Source organism: Leucoraja erinacea, chromosome 9 (assembly GCF_028641065.1).
Source record: "Leucoraja erinacea ecotype New England chromosome 9, Leri_hhj_1, whole genome shotgun sequence".
Classification (NCBI taxonomy): Eukaryota; Metazoa; Chordata; class Chondrichthyes; order Rajiformes; family Rajidae; genus Leucoraja; species Leucoraja erinaceus.
Window position 1 is genome coordinate 52,281,059 of NC_073385.1, and position 19,732 is coordinate 52,300,790.

Genomic DNA, 19,732 nt, shown 5'->3' on the forward strand with positions numbered 1-19,732 from the left:
AATTAATGGAAAATATTGCTTACTGGATGTTTGTTTTACTTGGAAACTGTAAGTGGTTTAGTGTCATGTGTGCACTGCACAGTGAAATTCTTTTTGCATAGATCACACATGCACAAAATCACCATGTTTTGTCACCAAGTGTCCTTGTGACACCAGTTTGTTTGCTTCTTCATGCGTCAGCATGCTATGATCATCTGGGAACACAGAGGTGCTCTGAAACTGTCCACGGGATAAAAAATTGTCTGTAATTTGACTAACATCCTTAGCCTTTGTTATTTTAATGGGGGGGGGGGTTTGTCCCTGCTAGCATCAGTATTCATTCTGAGACTTAGCCGAGAGGATAGATGCTTGACATGGTGATGTTTTAGTGTGTTGGCCATTCTGATCAATGAACAATGATTTAGATGAGAATGTGCAAGGCATGATTGGTGTGTTTCTGGAATAGCTCTACCCAAGACCACATGAAATTGCAGAGTTGTGGATGTTGCCCAGTCCATCACACTAACCAGACTTCCCACCATTGACTACATTTACACTTCACGCAGCCTCGGAAAAACCTAACACAATCGAAAACACAATCAACCCACCCCGATCATTCCTCCTCCTCCAGCTCCTTTCGGACAGAAGATACAGAAGCTTTAAAGTGCAGACCACCAGATTCTTCCCCTGTGTTATCAGGATTCTGAATGGTCCTTTCATGTGTCCGATTCACCTCTACCCCATTTCAGACTTTGGACTTTATCTGTGGAACTGATGCGCTATAAAAAGAAACAAAGTGCTTGAGTAACTCAGCAGATCAGGCAGCATCTCTGGAGAACATGGATTTCCAGGTTCGATCCTGACTAGGGGCCAGTCTGTGTGGAATTTGTGTGTACTCCTTGTGACCGCGTGGGTTTTCTCTGGGTGCTCTGGTTTCCTCCCACACTCCAAAGACGTACAGGTTTGTCGATTAATTGGCTTCAGTAAGAATGGTAAATTGTCCCTAGTGTGCAGGTGAGTGCTATTGTACGTGTTGATCGCTGGTTGGCGTGGACTCGGTGGGCAGAAGGCCCTGTTTCTGCTCTGTATCTCTAAACTAAACTAAACTATAGCTGATGAACAATAGCCTGACATATGTTCTTGTTGTCCAAGTAGTCCAGTGGTGAGTGGAGAGACAGCGAGAGGCATCTCTTGTTTCATTTTGATGGTATTAAGAGGTTAATGAATCTTTGCCTTTTACATTTCATCAGAGGTCAAAGATAAAATAAAAACCTTTGGATTTTGTTACTGTCAGAATAGTTTAAACATAGTCCAGTTGGCTATTTACCAGGTTCTTGAGTATTGTTGCTTTTAATGGTTTGTAAATGCTTTTGACTGTTAATTTTAGTCTGAAGAGAATCTGATGTACAGTCAATGTGATGTGCAGTCAATGTGATCCCTTGTCGTAAGTCCGTGGAATTATGATTATTGATGCTGACTTCCCAAACCCAAGGTTTCCGTGCGGTTCCCGGAGGTTTTTGTCAGTCTCCCTTCCTGCTTCCACTACCTGCAACCTCCGGCAACCACCTGCAATCTCCGGGAACCGCACGGAAACCTTGGATGGGGCGCAAAGTCTCCAGAGGTTTCCGTTCAGGTTTCCTAAGTGGGACAGGGGCATAACAGTGTAAGACACAGAAAGCTGGAGTAACTCAGCGGGACAGGCAGCATCACTGGAGAGAAGGAATGGGTGATGTTTTGGATCGAGACCCTTCTTCAGGATTTGGAGTTTGTGAGATGAACGTGAACTGCCACTTGGTTGAGATTATTATCCTAGGATCACCTCACACCCACTGAGGCAAGAAGGAGTTCATGGTGTGGAAACATCAAGGCAGCTCCATCCTCAATCCAATTAATTCACTCTGGTGAATGTAGACCATTTGCAGCTTTCACTTCATCACAATTACTTACTGTTATCCACTTGCAATTTTTGTAAAACAGCATGGAAGCAGGCCCATAAAACTATCAAGTCCGTCGAACATCCATGTGCACTAATCCTACATTAATCAAATTTTATTTTCCCTACGTCTCATCAACTCCTCTTCCCAACTCACATTTAGTGGCCAAATAACCCCTACCATCTCATACATCATTGGGATATGTGGGAAACTCACATAATTACAGAGAGAAAGAGAAACTCCTCAAAGACAGCACCAGAGATAACTCGAACAGTGAGGCAACACCTTTACTTGACTCCTTGAATTTAAGCTCCCTGTTCTTAGTAAATCATAATATGGACTCCCATGCATGGTACTGCTGATCAATCTTATTAATGTCACCATCCAGGTGCTTTGGAGGATGGCATTTCTCTCCCGCATTCTAAAGACGTCCGGGTTTGTAGGTGAATTGGCCGTTGTAAAATGCCTCGCGTGTGTAGGCGAGTGGATGCGAAAATGGGATAACATAGAACTAGGATGATCGACAACCATTGTCGATTCGGTGGGTCGAAGGGGCTGTTTCCATGTTGTATCTATAAACAAAACATATACAAGCTACCTTCATTTGAACAGGTTAGCTGGTGAAGTTGCATGTCTTCTTTTGGCCCAGTTTAGACCACTGCTGTCTTACTGCAGCTTGTTGCCAGCATATGGTCATAAGATCATAAGGAGTAGGAGTAGAATTAGGCCATTCGGCCCATCAAGTCTACTCCGCCATTCATTCATGGCTGATCTATCTCTCCCTCCTAACTTGTTTCCACACAAATTCACACTAGGAGACAGGAATTCCAAGCTTTGGAGCTCCTTTGCCAATTCCTCCTCCAGCGCTTTGTATTAGACAGGCAGAAACTACTCCCCTGAAGAAATGACAGGAAATCAGCTCAATTTCAGATATTCCAGCCTAAGTTGACTTACTGGCACTTACAGGGTGGCATAGTGGGGCTGCAGTAGAGTTACTACATTACAGTGCCAAAGACCCGGGTACGATGCTGACTAGGCGTGTTGTATGTATGGAGTTTGTACGTTTTCCCTGTAACCGCATGAGATTCCTCTGGGCGCTCCGCTTTCCTCCCACATTCCAAAGGCGTGCAGGACTGAAGGTTAATTGGCTTCTGGAAATTGCCCCTAGTGCTCAGGATCAAACTAGTGCACGGGTTTAGTTTAGTTTATCACGTGTACCGAAGTACTGGGAAAAGCTTTCTTGTTGCATGCTATCCAGTCAGCGGAATAACCATACACGATTACAATGAAGCCGCCCACAGTGTACAGTTACATGATAAAGGAAATAATGTTTAGTGCAAGATAAAGTCCAGTAAAGTCCAAATAAAGATAGTCTGAGTGTCTCCAAATGGATTTTGCTTCAACATCAGTACTTATTTTATTGTGTCTGTCATCACCTATCCTGCCAGGCCAAGACGGATCCCAACCCAAAGCATCATCTATCCATTTTCTCCAGAGATGCTGCCTGACCCTCTGTTACTCCAGCATTTTGCGTCTATCTTTGGTGCAAACCAGCATCTGCAGTTCCTTTTCATTACATAGGCCTCCTCAGCTGCTGGACATAGACTCCCATAATCCAAGTTTAAATGTTTAAACAAATATTCAACCCATCCCTGGGCAAATCCTGACTGGCCCAGGGATGGGTTGAATATTTGTTTAAACATTTAAACATGCTGGTGGCTTTACAGATTTGTGAGTCTTCACTGATAGACACAGTAGGTCGCTCATCTCCCTTCGATTTGGCTTCCTCCTGCTGTATGCTTACAGGCACGGAGACAGACAAATAGCAACAATAGGGATCGGCATCTTGTGGGAATCTTCCTGGAAAGGATCTGTAACAGCATTTCTCCAGCATTTCCATGTGTAATGTTGTACCCTAGAATAGGAAACGTAAAAGATGTCATCTGGAGTAATGCTGTTGCAGCCTGTATTGAGCAGCTTCAGTGCACGGTTGGTGATAATCCCTTGTCTTGTTCTGCTTGCAAATGAATTAATCTTTGATATAGAAGTTGGCATTCTATGCTATTTTTAGATCTATTATAAAATCAAGCAGGGAATGTGTATGGCTATCAATGAATCCTCTTTAATGTATTTTAAGAACAAAGTAGCACTTGTATGGCATCTGTAACAATACTTTGATGACAATTAAATAATGTCACATACATTGTAGTAGAGTTGACAGCTGATAAGGGGGCATTCTGCCAGATATTGTGTTTCACTGATATCAGAGGATTTAAAGTTGTCCACAGGACACTGGGGAAAACTTGCCTGATCCTGTTGGTAGCAATGACAAGGTTATTTTCCAGTTTTTACTTTTTATTTTCCGGTTTAACTTTTCAACTGAATGACAGCACCTCCAAAAGTCTCAGTCTGAAGATGGAGTGTCGGTAAGATCACTTGCTCAAGCCTGTGGAGTGAGGCTTGAAACTACACACTTTCTCAGAACGTCACAAACCCAGCCTGGCTGAATTTAACCAAAGTTATTTCTGAAGACCAGCCAATGTAACTATATAGACACAAAAATGCAGTATAACAATGGCCTGTTTCCTTTATCATTGTTACTGTTTTGCATATCTTTTGTTCATTTGTTCTTTATCTATCTACATCATCGTCTATATTTCAAGAGTCAAGTCAAGAGTGCTTTATTGTCATATGTCCCGGATGGGACAATGAAATTCTTACTTGCTGCAGCACAACAGAATATGTGAATATGTAGACAATAGACAATAAGTGCCGGAGTAGGCCATTCGGCCCTTCAAGCCAGCACTGCCATTTAACATGATCATGGCTGATCATCCCCAATTAGTACCCCATACCTGCCTTCTCCCCATATCCCCTGACTCCGCTATCTTTACGAGCCCTATCTAGCTCTCTCTTGAAAGTATCCCGAGAACTGGCCTCCACCGCCCTCTGAGGCAGAGAATTCCACATACTCACAATGCTCTGTGAGAAAAAGTGTTTCATCGTCTCCGTTCTAAACATAGTACATAAATGGGGGAAGAGAAACAAAAAGTTTAATAAATAACAAATATAGTGCAATAACAATATAGTATTTTGCAGTTCAGAGCTCAGAGCTTTTTTGTTGTTGTGTTTAATAGCCTGATGGCTGTAGGGAAGAAGCTGTTCCTGAACCTGGACGTTACAGTTTTCAGGCTCCTGTATCTTCTTCCTGATAGCTCTCTTTTCTCGTTTCCCTTTCCCGTGACTTTCAGTCTGAAGAAGGGTCTCAACCCGAAACGTCACCCATTCTTTCTCTCCAGAGAAGCTGCCCGTCCTGCTGAGTTCCTCCGTCATTTTGTGTCTACTGTTCTATGTTCTATGCCTTTTTTTTGCACGATATCACTGCTATTGTGTTTAATGCAATGTACAGTTGTGTGAATGTGAGACAGACTCAGCAACGTTGTTGCATGTTATGCTGCAGGAAATGTTCTCATGGTGCTGACTAAAGTGGCCCATGGATCATTTGATGTCTTTCTGTTCACATTTCTTTATTTATTTAATGGCAAACATGTTATTCTCTTTGGGCCGTTGTGAATGGAGAACATGGAGCAGACAAAACACAGTTTAAGCAAGACAATGATTCTTTAACAGATGTTCCAACACCTTAGCAACAGCTTTGGGACTATAGTGAGAACTCAGACTAATCGAAGCTGACAGGATGGATGGCAAGATGAAAAAGCTCGGAAGGCAGACATTCCAATGGCATTTATTTTTAGGAATTAAGGACTTGCTTTGTCATTATACCTTTGGCTCTCCTTCTTTCCTGAAGGTGATATAACCGACAGGTACTGACAGATCTGCAGCTCCTCATATGAGTCGGGTGAGGAGGGGGGAATAGTAAGGGATAGAAAGTTGTCCAATTCGGGAGGAAAGTACCTGTGTTAATTAAGCCGCCATTCTGTATGGTATCAGTCGATGAGGGTCAGAATACACTGCCATTCCTTCAGAGAAACATGAGATCAGTCTCAAAGTGCTGGAGGAACTCAGCGGGTCAGGCAGCATCTCTGGAGGGCATGGACAGGCCAACCTGAGTTCCTCCAGCTGGCACGATGGCACAGCAGTAGAATTGCTACCTTAAAGCGCCAGAGACCCGGGTTCGATCCTGACCATGGGTGCTGGCTCCACCGAATGTGTACATTCTCTCTGTGACAACGCGGGTTTTCGATTGGTTCCCCGGTTTCCTTCCACAGCCCAAAGACGTGCAGGTTCGTAGATTAATTGGCTTCCGTAAACTGCCCCTAGTGTGTAGGATGCGAAACTGGGATAACATAGTACTAGTGTACGCGTAATCGATAGTCAGCACAGACTCGGTGGGCCAAATAACCTGCTTCCATGCTGTACCTCTAATCTAAAACTTTGCGTTTTACTCAAGATTCCAGCATCTGCAGTTTCTTGTGTCTCTGTGAGATCAATTATCACCGCTTGTTGGGAGGGTTTAATTGTGTGTGGCCACCGGTATTAAGTGACTGCTCTTGGCTCTACACATTTGGTTCCACAATCAGTGTGTGGACGTAGAAGTCATCATTCCTCCACTGGTGAACTTTGCCCCCTGCTGTCTCCCAAGCTGAGTGCAGTTCAGTTGAGTCCGTGACTCAGCGTAAGGAAATAACCACCTTCTTATTTTCACCCAACAAACAGCTAACAATGGCCTGTTTCCTTTATTTCTCCACATCATCGACTATATCTCTCGTTTCCCTTTCCCGTGACTTTCAGCCTATAGAAGGGTCTCGACCCAAAACGTCACCCATTCCTTCTCTCCAGAGATGCTGCCGGTCCTGCTGAGTTACTCCAGCTTTTTGTATCTATCTTTGGTTTAAACCAGCATCTGCAATTCCTTCCTACACATAAGAAGATAACCTGCTCCTGCTCTTAATCAGTCCCACACGACTGAGGGAGTACTCCTGCATTCCACAACCCCACAGCATTGCACTGATAGTAATCATAGAAACATAGAAATTAGGTGCAGGAGTAGGCCATTCGGCCCTTCGAGCCTGCACCGCCATTCAATATGATCATGGCTGATCATCCAACTCAGTATCCTGTACCTGCATTCTCTCCATACCCCCTGATCCCTTTAGCCACAAGGGCCACATCTAACTCCCTCTTAATATCCAATGAGCTGGCCTCAACCACCTTCTGTGGCAGAGAGTTCCAGAGATTTACTACTCTGTGAAAAATGTTTTTCTCATCTCATCTCATCTCGGTCCCTTTATCCTTAAACTGTGACCCCTTGTCCTGGACTTCCCCAACATCGGGAACAATCTTCCTGCATCTAGCCTGTCCAACCTCTTAAGAATTTTGTCCGGTCCACATGCTTGTGCCCGGTCCCTGCTGCTGCCTTATGCGACCTCTCACCCCATCCAACCTCTGGTGTTTCCGTCAGGTGATGAAGAGGACGAAGACACAGGGGAGGAGCGTCTGCCGTCCTGCTTCGACTACGTGATGCATTTCCTGACCGTCTTCTGGAAGGTTCTGTTCGCCTGCGTGCCTCCCACTGAATACTGGAATGGATGGGCCTGCTTTTTAACGTCCATTGTCATCATTGGCATCCTGACGGCCGTCATTGGAGATCTGGCCTCCCACTTTGGCTGCACGATTGGCCTGAAGGATTCAGTGACGGCTGTGGTGTTTGTAGCTCTCGGCACCTCCGTACCTGGTAAGTCAATTCTTTTTTCTTTTCTTTTTTTCCACATTTTCTTTTAGGAAGGGCTGATTAATTAAAAAAAAGGAGCTTCAACTCGGGTGAAATGATGCCGCTGTACAAGTCATTAGAGTGCAGTTTAGACTTTACTTGAGACTTTAGAGATACAGCGTGGAAACAGGCCCTTCAGCCCACTGAATCCGTGGCGACCAGCAATCACCCTGTACTCTAGCACTGCCCGACACACTCGGGACAATTTTCAATTTTACCGAAGCCAATTAATCTACTAGTCTGTATGGCTTTGGAGTCTGGGAGGACCCAGAGAAAACCCACATGGTCACAGGGAAAATGTACAAACTTCGTAGAGAAGCTGAAGGGTGCCCTAATAGAAGTATACAGAATTATAAGGGTATAGATACAGTGAAGCTCAGTTCTTGGTAGAGGATTCTAAAACTAGAGTGCATAATCTTAAGATGAGAGAGGAGAGATTTAAGTGTGGTGAAATCACCTCCCGGAAGTCCTCCCAAAAATCTGGCACCTAGGCCGGTTGAGGCGACTGCTCCAGACGTCATCGGGACTTCCACGCCGACTGACAGGTCAAATTTTCCCCCAGCGGCCAGGACTCTGGAACTCCGGTCCAACAGTGGCCACAGGATCTGTTCCCATAGCTGACTTCCGAGGCCGAATTTGCCCTATCTCGGCCCCTCAGCTGTCTTGTCTTACTGCTCTGGCACCACTGGACTCTTCAAAGAGGCTGTAACCTCTGTTGGTTCAGCAAAACGGATAATCCAGAAAGTGTCCGCAACTATGGGTGCAGGGAAATTGGTGGTGGATCTGTACTGGTGTTTCTCGCACCTGCTTATGATAATTTGCCTGGATAATTTGCTCTCTAGAGAGATGGCGAGGTTGGGCAGGCCCTGCCACGTTATATAACATGGATAGGACAAGACATTTTAACAAAAGTGTAAACCACCAATGAAGGTCAAGCACTTTGTGAACAGCAGCCCCCTTGAGTTGTCTTCCTCTGCTTTTCTTTACAGTTGGCATTTACTACTCTCTTGAGGAAAGTTTAAGACCACAGAGAGATTTGAAAAAGATGAGAATGTTTACATTGAACGATCAAGCTCTGACTATATAGTGCGGATATAAAGCTGTGATAAACAAACAGAAGGCAGAATCATGCAGTAACTTGGGACTTTATAAAAAGGCTGCTCCAATCAGTTTGCAAGAACAAGTGTGATGTCACCACAATTTAACTAAATCAATAACCAAAAATGAATTGGAATCAGGCTAATAATTTTATTTATTCATCTTCCAATTTTAATGAAGATCCAGAGAAGTCTCCCATGGTCGCCGAGGAGACTAGTGTAATGCAGAACCTTAATACTTGGGCCATAAGTTCAGTCTACACTCACAGAATATGGTGAGGCTCGCTGTGCCCTTTCAATCACTTGTCTGACCAAGACTAATTGATTTTGTATTCAATGAAGCAGCCAGCATGGAACCAAGATTCAGATCCAGCCTGGATCTGCAAGTTTAGTTTAGCTTAGTTTAGAGACATAGCATGAAAACAGGCCCTTCGATCCACCAAGTCCACGCTGACCAACGATCACTCATTCACACCAGGTATCCCGGTACACACTAAGGGCAATTTACTAAGGGCAATTTACAGAGGCCAATAAACCTACAAACCCACACGTCTTTGGGATGTGGGAGGAAACCAAAGCACCTGGAAGAAACCCACTCGGTCACAGGGAGAACATGCAAGCTTCACACAGACAGCAACCCAAGGTCAGGATCGAACCCTGGTCTCAGGCGCTGCAAGGCAGCAACTCTACCATTACAATAGACAATAGACAATAGGTGCAGAAGTAGGTCATTCGGGCCCTCGAACCAGCACCGCTATTTAATGTGATCATGGCTGATCATCCTCAATCAGTACCCCGTTCCTGCCTTCTCACCATATCCCCTGACTCTGCTATCTTTAAGAGCTTTATCTAACTCTCTCTTGAAAGCATCCAGAGAATTGGCCTCCACTGCCTTCTGAGGCAGAGAATTCCACAGATTCACAACTATCTGGGTGAAAAAGTTTTTCCCCATCTCTGTTCTAAATGGCCTACCCCTTATTCTTAAACTGTGGCCCCTGGTTCTGGGGACACGTTTCCTGCCTCTAGCATGTCAAATCCCTTAATAATCTTACATGTTTCAATAAGATCCCTCTCGTCAGTCTAAATTCCAGAGTGTACAAGCCCAGCCACTCCATTCTATCAACATATGACAGTCCCGCCATCCCAGAAATTAACCTCATAAACCTATGCTGCAATTGTGCCGCCTGTCTGCACGTCTTTGGAATGTGGGAAGAAACCAGATTTAACCTGATTGTGACAACCCTCATTGAAGAGAAAGAGAGTTCCATAAGCTTAGCCGCTAGTTATTTTGCTACCGTTAGGAAATCATGGCTAGAAATAAACAATTTTTACCAAACCTAATTAACCTACAAACCTGTACGTCTTTGTAGAAACTAGAGCACCCAGGGAAAACTCACGCAGTCATGGGGAGAACATACAAACTCCGTACAGACAGCACCTATGGTCAGGATCAAATCCAGGTCTCTGGTGCTGTAAGGCAGCAACTCTACTGCTGCGCCGCTGTGCAGATGACCACTTGATTCATTTAGGCTATGGACCAAGTGCTGATAAATGGGATTAATATAGATGGGTACTTGATAGTTGGCATGGACGTTGTGCTGAATGGCCTGTTTCCATGCTCTATGGAAAAAAAATGTAACTTTGAGGGTATGAGACGTGAATTGGCCAAGATTGACTGGCAATTAATTCTAAAAGGGTTGACGGTGGATATGCATTGGAAGACATTTAAAGACTGCATGGATGAACTACAAAAATTGTTCATCCCAGTTTGGCAAAAGAATAAATCAGGGAAGGTAGTACATCCATGGATAACAAGGGAAATCAGGGATAGTATCAAAGCGAAGGATGATGCGTACAAATTAGCCAGAAAAAGCAGCATACCGGAGGACTGGGAGAAATTCAAAGACCAGCAGAGGAGGACAAAGGGCTTAATTAGGAAAGGAAAAATAGATTATGAAAGAAAACTGGCAGGGAACATAAAAACTGACTGCAAACGTTTTTATAGATATGTGAAAAGAAAGAGATTAGTTAAAACAAATGTAGGTCCCTTGCAGTCAGAAACAGGGGAGTTGATCATGGGGAACAAGGATATGGCGGACCAATTGAATAACTACTTTGGTTCCGTCTTCACTAAGGAAGACATAAATAATTTGCCAGAAATAGCAGGGGATCGCGGGTCAAAGGAGTTGAAGGAATTGAGTGAAATCCAGGTTAGCCGGGAAGTGGTGTTGGGTAAATTGAATGGATTAAAGGCCGATAAATCCCCAGGGCCAGATAGGCTGCATCCCAGAGTACTTAAGGAAGTAGCTCCCGAAATAGTGGATGCATTAGTAATAATCTTTCAAAACTCTTTAGATTCTGGAGTAGTTCCTGAAGATTGGCGGGTAGCAAACGTAACCCCACTTTTTAAGAAGGGAGGGAGAGAGAAAATGGGGAATTACAGACCAGTTAGTCTAACATCGGTAGTGGGGAAACTGCTAGAGTCAGTTATTAAAGATGGGATAGCAGCACATTTGGAAAGTGGTGAAATCATTGGACAAAGTCAGCATGGATTTACAAAAGGTAAATCATGTCTTAGAATTTTTCGAGGATGTAACTAGTAGCGTGGATAGGGGAGAACCAGTGGATGTGGTGTATCTGGACTTCCAGAAGGCTTTCGACAAGGTCCCACATAAGAGATTAGTATACAAACTTAAAGCACAAGGCATTGGGGGTTCAGTATTGATGTGGATAGAGAACTGGCTGGCAAACAGGAAGCAAAGAGTAGGAGTAAACGGGTCCTTTTCACAATGGCAGGCAGTGACTAGTGGGGTACCCCAAGGCTCAGTACTGGGACCCCAGCTATTTACAATATATATTAATGATCTGGATGAGGGAATTGAAGACAATATCTCCAAGTTTGCGGATGACACTAAGCTGGGGGGCAGTGTTAGCTGTGAGGAGGATGCTAGGAGACTGCAGGGTGACTTGGATAGGCTGGGTGAGTGGGCAAATGTTTGGCAGATGCAGTATAATGTGGATAAATGTGAGGTTATCCATTTTGGTGGCAAAAACAGGAAAGCAGACTATTATCTAAATGGTGGCCGATTGGGAAAGGGGGAGATGCAGTGAGACCTGGGTGTCATGGTACACCAGTCATTGAAGGTAGGCATGCAGGTGCAGCAGGCAGTAAAGAAAGCGAATGGTATGTTAGCTTTCATTGCAAAAGGATTTGAGTATAGGAGCAGAGAGGTTCTACTGCAGTTGTACAGGGTCTTGGTGAGACCACACCTGGAGTATTGCGTACAGTTTTGGTCTCCAAATCTGAGGAAGGACATTATTGCCATAGAGGGGTGCAGAGACGGTTCACCAGACTGATTCCTGGGATGTCAGGACTGTCTTATGAAGAAAGACTGGATAGACCTGGTTTATACTCTCTAGAATTTAGAAGATTGAGAGGGGATCTTATAGAAACTTACAAAATACTTAAGGGGTTGGACAGGCTAGATGCAGGAAGGTTGTTCCCGATGTTAGGGAAGTCCAGGACAAGGGGTCACAGCTTAAGGATAAAGGGGAAATCCTTTAAAACCGAGATGAGAAGAACTTTTTTCACACAGAGAGTGGTGAATCTCTGGAATTCTCTGCCACAGAGGGTAGTTGAGGCCAGTTCATTGGCTATATTTAAGAGGGAGTTAGATGTGGCCCTTGTGGCTAAGGGGATCAGGGGGTATGGAGAGAAGGCAGGTACGGGATACTGAGTTGGGTGATCAGCCATGATCATATTGAATGGCGGTGCAGGCTTGAACGGCCGAATGGCCTACTCCTGCACCTAATTTCTATGTTTCTATGTTTCTAAAAAGGAGGTTCTGCAAAATTGCAATGTACAATGTGATGGAGCCTGGATTTTAAAAATGGGAGTTGATGGGCATGTGAGAGAGAATTAGATGCAAGGTACAGGGAAATAAGGAGTGGGGGAATGGGACTAATGGGACCAGGTATCAGCTTGCATCTTTGGGCTGAATTTGCTCTTTCCATGTTGTTCTGAGTGCAAGAAAAGGTATGGGGGTCTCTGGGTTCTTGACAGTAACAAGGGTGCGGTTTAGTCACAGGTTTACAGGAGGCTGCAGGCAGATTGGTGAAAAGGATGGGAGCGTGGCCAGCCAGATGCGGTGCAGATAAGTGTACCGTAGTATTTTGGAAGGAAAAACGTAAAGAGGCAATTGAATCAAATGGTTCAATTGCAAATGGGGATGTGTGAAGAGAGGGGATCTGGAGTGAGAATTTGGGAACGGTATTAGAAGATTCCCCAGGGCCTACGATCAGATGCGTCACGTTCAGATGAATGGGGGGGAACAGCGTCAGTAAGTCATAAAAACATGAAACTGCAGACGCTGGTTTACACAAAATAGGACAGAAAGTGCTGGAGTGACTCAACGGGTCGGAGAACATGGATAGGTAATGTTGCAGGTCAGAACCCTTCTTCAGACTGATTGTAGGAAGGGGTGAAGAGAGGAGGGGCAGGACAAAGCATGGGAGCTAATAGGTGGATACAGCTCATGTTACAGTCACGTGTTGGGGATTCATTTTAACCAGTGACTGCAAAAGCTCTTTTTAGCTGAGTTTAGCTTATTGTCACGTGTACAGTGAAAAGATTTTTGTTGCGTGCTATATACAGCAGAAAGACAATACATGATTACAATAGAACACCCACAGTGTAGAGATACAGGATAAAAGGAATCATGTATAGTGCAAGATAAAGTCCAGTAAAGTCTGATTAAAGATAGTAGATGGTAGGTCAGGGCCCCTCTCTAGTTGTTGAGAGGATGGTTCAACTGCCTGACAACAGCTGGGAAGAAATGTCTCTGAATCTGGAGGTGCACATTTTCACACTTCTGTACTTCTTTCCTAATGGGAGAGAGGAGAACGGGGAGTTATCAGGGTGAGACCTGTCCTCGATTATGCTCATGGCCTTGCCGAGGCAGCGTGAAGTGTGGATGGAGTCAATGGCAGGTAGGTTGGTTTGTGCGATGGTCTGGGCTGCGTCTGCGGTTCTCTGCAATTTCTCTCCAAACTCTCTCAGATTGTCCGCAAATTCTCTGCAAACCCCTGCTCGTGTTTTGATCCGTGGCACCTTGTGTTCTCTTTCACAGATACTTTTGCCAGCAAAGTGGCAGCCACCCAAGACCACTACGCGGACGCCTCCATTGGGAACGTGACTGGAAGCAATGCGGTCAACGTGTTTCTGGGCATTGGGTTGGCCTGGTCCATCGCTGCCATCTACTGGGCGTACCAGGGAAAGGAGTTCCGTGTGGAAGCCGGCACCTTGGCCTTCTCCGTCACTCTCTTCACCATCTTTGCGTTCGTCAGCGTGAGCATCCTGCTCTACAGGAGGCGGCCGCACATCGGGGGGGAGCTCGGGGGTCCGCGGAGATCCCGTATCATCACCGCCATGTCATTTGTGGGATTGTGGTTATTGTACATTCTATTCTCCTGTTTGGAAGCCTATTGCTACATAAAGGGGTTCTAAAGGAAAGGAGGTGCGCGCTACCCCCAAAGAGACACGTCACTTGAATCTCTTCGAACACAATGCAATACTTGCCAACGATATTCTACTCTTGAAAGAAACATTGGAGGCGGTCCCAGTGAAGAGGGCAGCTCATGCCCCATAAATCGAAACAAAAACACAACATTTTGTACAGGACAGTCCTGTGTCTTCTGCAGTCGCTTCTGAGCTTTCTTGCCTTACTGAAGGGTTTTTATTGAAACTAATGTCGGAGGAGGGGTGGGTTGGATTGGATGGTGCTTCGATCCTGTTGGGCTTGCGTGAAACGGGCTGGATGATGGATTGTTTAATTGAAGTATCAAATGCGGACAGACAGAAGAGCGATGAGAACTGCCCCTTGCTGTGCGTCCAAAGCTATTATTGTGTTCAGTCCTTCCTTCCTCTTGAAGTTAATCCGCCCAAAACAAGCAGTCGTGTACAACAAACTTACATCATGGCCTGGCAGTAGGATTTGCCTGAACGCAGGCCTACTGCAAATGCTGTGTATTTTGGAACTCTGTTTTAATGTATCTTGCTTGCACCATAACAAATGAAAGAGCCAAAGCAAGTGCATGGAAGGTGTTTGGAGGCAAAAGCTGAACTCGCCCTCCTTCAGAATACTTGTTCAGTTCATTTTGAAGGGTTGGTTTTACTAACTTGGTGCACCAGGTTTTAATGTTAATACTGCCTCGCCATTTTAAATCATTCCCATATTAAGCAAAGGGCAGGTACCGTCCAGAGTCCAGAGCACTGGTTTCATTTGCCCCATAATTGATCCTAAAAGTTGGAACGTTGATTAATTTATTGAAAGATACGGCGTGGAAACAGGCCCTTCGGCCCACCTAATCCATGCCGCCCATCAATCACCCGTTCATACTAGTTCTATGTTATCCCACTTTCACAACCACTCCCTACCCACTAGGGTCAATTTGCAGAGGCCAAATGACCTACAAACCCGCATGTCTTTGGTATGTGGGAGGAATCTGGAGCACCCAGAGGAAACTTATATGGTCGCAGGGTTGAAGCCAGATCTCTGGCACTATGAGGCAGCAGCTCTACCTGCTGTGCCACTGTGCCGCGGCCGCCCATTGGAACAGAAATCATCTCCTCCTGCAACTCATTGAGTTCACAGCCAACCATGTTCCTGATTCTAATTACCTGGAAATGATGCCAACGCCGGCAGTGGGAGAAAGGACACAGAGGGTAGTCGAGGTTACATTCACGTATCACATTAATTTTACTCATTCTCAGGAGGTGGGCATTGCTAGCAAATCTGCCATTGGTTGCCCACTACATATTGTGCTTACAAAAGAGATGATTTAAGGTGAGGGTGAAAAGATTTAATAGGAACCAGCAGGGTAACCTTTTTACACAAAGGGTGGTGGGTGTATGAAACAACCTTCCGGAGGTGGTAGTTGAGGCAGGAACTATCGCAACGCTTAAGAAGCATTTACATAGGTACGTGGAGAGGAAAGGTTTAGAGGGATATGGGCCAAGTGCAGGCGGATGGAACTAGTATAGATGGGAAATGGTGGTTGGCATGGGCAAGTTAGGCCGAAGAGTCTTTTTCCATGCTGTACGACTCCATGACTGAGATGGCGAACTGCCTAAGAATAAATGTATTCTTAAAGTGCAATAAATCAGAGAGGTGCAGGAATTCTACCTAATAATGACGAAGGAACCCTGCTGGGCATGGAGCTAGAGCACACACTGTTGTGGCAACTTTTCCATGTTCCTGTGGACCTAGAGGTTTGGCAGGTCCTGGTGCATAAACCTCGGCAGCTTGCCACAGTGAATTCTATACTTTGTACTTACAGCGAGCAGAGAGAAGTAGTGATGGAGGGAGTGAATAATGCCAATGAATCTCAAGGTAAGTGGTGATTCTTGCTGGAGATGGCCAATGACTTGTACGAGGAGACTGGTATTTACCAGCCTGATTGTTGCAAAAGCCTTGCTCATTGTGAGAGTGGAAAGTGATTACTGTCTAGGGAGCTGCGAGTGGAAGGGATCATTGAGCCACTATCAGCGAGCGTCCCATTCTGGGAATGAAAACCCATGTTGCCAATGGAAGGAGGATCTTTGACAAAGCAGCTGAAGATGCCATGCCTGAAACACTGCCTTCCTGTATGTCCTGGAGCTGGAAGGATTAAGCTCCAGACACCACCATCTTTCATCCATTTATCTCCTGTCAGCAGTTCCCATTGATACCCATTGACTCCAGCTTTCTCAAGACTTCTTGAAGCCATACTTGGTCCGATGCTGCCTTGAAATCAAGGGGCAGTCACGGTCTGGTATTCAGCACTTGGGTCCACACCTGGACAACCCTTTTCAATAGTCGGGGCTGCATTCTCAACACCCTAAGTAGAACCGAACACTTAGTGTAAACATTTGACCCGAGCACTAGATACCCGAGACTTGGTTGAGGAAGCAAGCAGCACAATTGTCAGGTACTTGCTGGTAGCGACATTGACGGCTGCCCAACGTGAATGTGGGATGTAATGGAGCTGTAACATTGATGATTCCAGGCTAAAGCTGCAGGGAATGTCTCAAATTCAAAACCTCGAGGATAATAGGCTGTAATCATAAAATAGATATTCAAAAGTGCTCTTATTTTTCCTGCTCTATGCCTATCTGCTTCCCAGTATTTTTGAATGGAGGGCAAAAGCCAGTCCTGCACAAGTGGACTTCTTTCAGCTGCTGGGTAAACATGTCCATCGTTGGGTTTAGCCTAGCGCTGTTTTTGCTGATGAATTAATTGGATTGTTGTTTAACCCTTTGTTACCACCCCCCCGGAGAAAGTCTGCATGGAAAACTGCAATTTATTTGTGTGCGTACCTTTCTTTCTGATCCGGAAAGGCTAGAGTAAAATTACCAAAAAAAATTGATTTGCAAAAAAAATAGATTAATTTGCTTTAAACTTTTTTCCTTAATTAGTTGAAGTTGTTCTGGGTTTTGAGGTGATACATTGTAGCTACATTGACTTGGGACAGTTGCTTTTTAATTTAGTTGCACTTGCACAAATGGTCTACTTTGCCCAAGGGTTTCCGTTTCCCAGCTCTTCTTATAAAGGTAGTTGCATGCATCCTTAATATACAGGGGCCATGTGCACGCACCTTGTATCATGCTTATTTTTTGGGTGATTATTGGGTGACCCTGCTTGTCCCCCGTCCCCCGTGGACACACCAATGCAGAAGTAGTCATGATGCTCATTATTTGAAGTGGCTGCTTTCTCCCAAGGAAACGATCAAGTATTCTGAAGGTACACAAAGATGCTCCGAAATTGTATTTGCAAGCAAGATCCTTGGGATGAATCTTCACCCTGATCCTCACCAATCCTCCGCCCAAATAATAGTACAAGTGTAATTGTTACTCATGATTAATAACCTCATCTGGCTTGGACAAGGGGGCAGGCAATTGCCCTGGAAGATTGTAGCACCTATGAATGTAAATGTTGATGGCAGTGGATGTGTGTATTTAGCAGTGTGGTCTGTTCAAATCAAGTGTTTTACTCCTGCAATGTATTTTACAGTACAGGAACAGAGGCCCCACTTCATACCCCACACATATGTTCCACCATGCACTTAGCATCAGAGAAAGATGTCATGCAGTATCTACTACTCTTTCTATATACCAGAAATGCCCATTTTATAACACGTGGTCAAACCAGTAGTTTAGATGCAGATATCATTTAAAGGTATTAACTATAATGCCTTTAAACAAACATTCCCTCCCAGCTGACTTTATACAAGCTATCAGATGACATTTTATACAGACTGTCATTTGATCCTTTCTGCAGAGTTTTTCCACTCCAGCTGAATTCTTTATACAAAACAACTCACTGCAGACAGTACCTTTGAGCCTTGAAGTGGTACTGTAGACATGATAAACACAAACCTTTTGGACATAAATGGCCCCTTTATACAGAGACTTTGTGACATCCGACTCTTTATATTGAATAACTCAGTGTGGGTGAGTCCTTTATATATGTCATAGTTGTATCCTGCGGCTAACTATTTATCCTGGTGAAATGAGGAGAAATCACTGTAAATTGTCTCACTATATTGATAATTTAGTATCCTTTATAGTTTAAAAGTCATTTCAAAAACAAAGATCAGATAATCTCCGCAGTTTGTCAAAAAGAAACAGCTAGAATGCCAATTCATTCATCTCTGAAAAGTCTTCTGAAGCAAAGAGTACATCGTCTACACCAGTTGCCGAAATTCCAGGCAGGGTGGAGGGGTGGGACGGACGGTATGGTGTGATTAGGTGTTCTGGGGATATCTTGGGGTAGCATTGTTTGTAGCAAGTCAACAGTCTGGGTTGCATTTCTCCATTTTAATTTCTATTTCCTTTGGCTTCAATGGAGATGGTGAACTTGGCTGCTGACCTGCCCATTTGTGTTGCCTCACTAAATCGGGATCTACCCGCACATGATTTCCCTTCGTCTGTGGCGAAAGGCAATGTTTTTGAAGCAAGCAGAATCTCCTTTTATTTGTAAATGACCTGACATCTTGCAAGATCCGTTAGTAACCAGTTCAGCTTTGGAGTCCAAAGATGATAGAAAGCAGAGTTCAAAGAATAGACAGTAAAAACAAAACATCTCCCACTCTGGCCTTGCCCACAGCCACGTGTAGTGCCAGCAAAACACACAAAATGGTTTTGCCACACAGATCTTCCACCCTTGGTCTGCATGCTTTGCATGTTGCATTGACTGGAATTGTTTTTTTTTTTCCTTTCCACTGTTGTCTTCTGATTTATTTTTCCTAACTTTCTTTCTTTTACTGCATCAAAGAGATTCTGTACACAGTGCCATGAATTGTAGCCATAGCTACTTGAACTAGTTTCATTTGCTGTGCTTAGCGTATCTGACCATTGCAGCTAGGTTTGGTAAAGGCAGGATCGCTCACCGCAAAATACTTCTATGGGAAAACTTTAGGTAAATGGGTAATCGCACTGCCTGTTCGCCTAGGCCCTTAGGTGTAAACACCCCAGACTTGCATTCAAAACTGCTTTGTACAGTAACCTGAAGGGAAAATGTGTGAACATTTACAATAAAAGACTGAAAAATACCAACATATCTAGTGTGCTCATTTTGCCTTGAAGAGCCTTGAAGGTTTTCTCAATTATCTCTTGAGCGTGAAAGATCTCTGGCTCCATGTCGATGAGTAAGGAAGGAGTTATCTTAAGCTTTAGGATGCACAATGCATCTCATATGATCGGCATCATTTTTCTCTGTTACCCTGTGCACAAATTATCTGCTGCAACTCCTCACAATATAGAAACATAGAGAAACATAGAAACTAGGTGCGGGAGTAGGCCATTCGGCCCTTTGAGCCAGCACTGCCATTCATTAAGATCATGGCTGATCATCCAAAATCAGTACTCCGTTCCTGCTTTTTCCCCATATCCCTTGATTCCGTTAGCCCTAAGAGCTATATCTAATTCTCTCTTTAAAACATCCAGTGAATTG

The 19,732-nt window shown here is 44.5% G+C and overlaps 1 protein-coding gene across 3 annotated transcripts in view; it reads left to right on the top strand.

Moving 5' to 3' along the window:
* The window catches only part of slc8a3 (solute carrier family 8 member 3), a 392,649-nt gene extending 373,320 nt beyond the window's left edge, over positions 1-19,329 (top strand). For all 3 annotated transcript variants that reach the window (XM_055640820.1, XM_055640817.1, XM_055640818.1), the window contains 2 exons: positions 7,336-7,608; positions 13,871-19,329. In XM_055640820.1, coding sequence (XP_055496795.1) covers positions 7,336-7,608; positions 13,871-14,247 — 650 coding nt within the window. In that variant the 3' untranslated portion in view covers positions 14,248-19,329. The remainder of the gene's footprint in view (positions 1-7,335; positions 7,609-13,870) is intronic.
* The last annotated feature ends 403 nt before the right edge of the window (positions 19,330-19,732 follow it).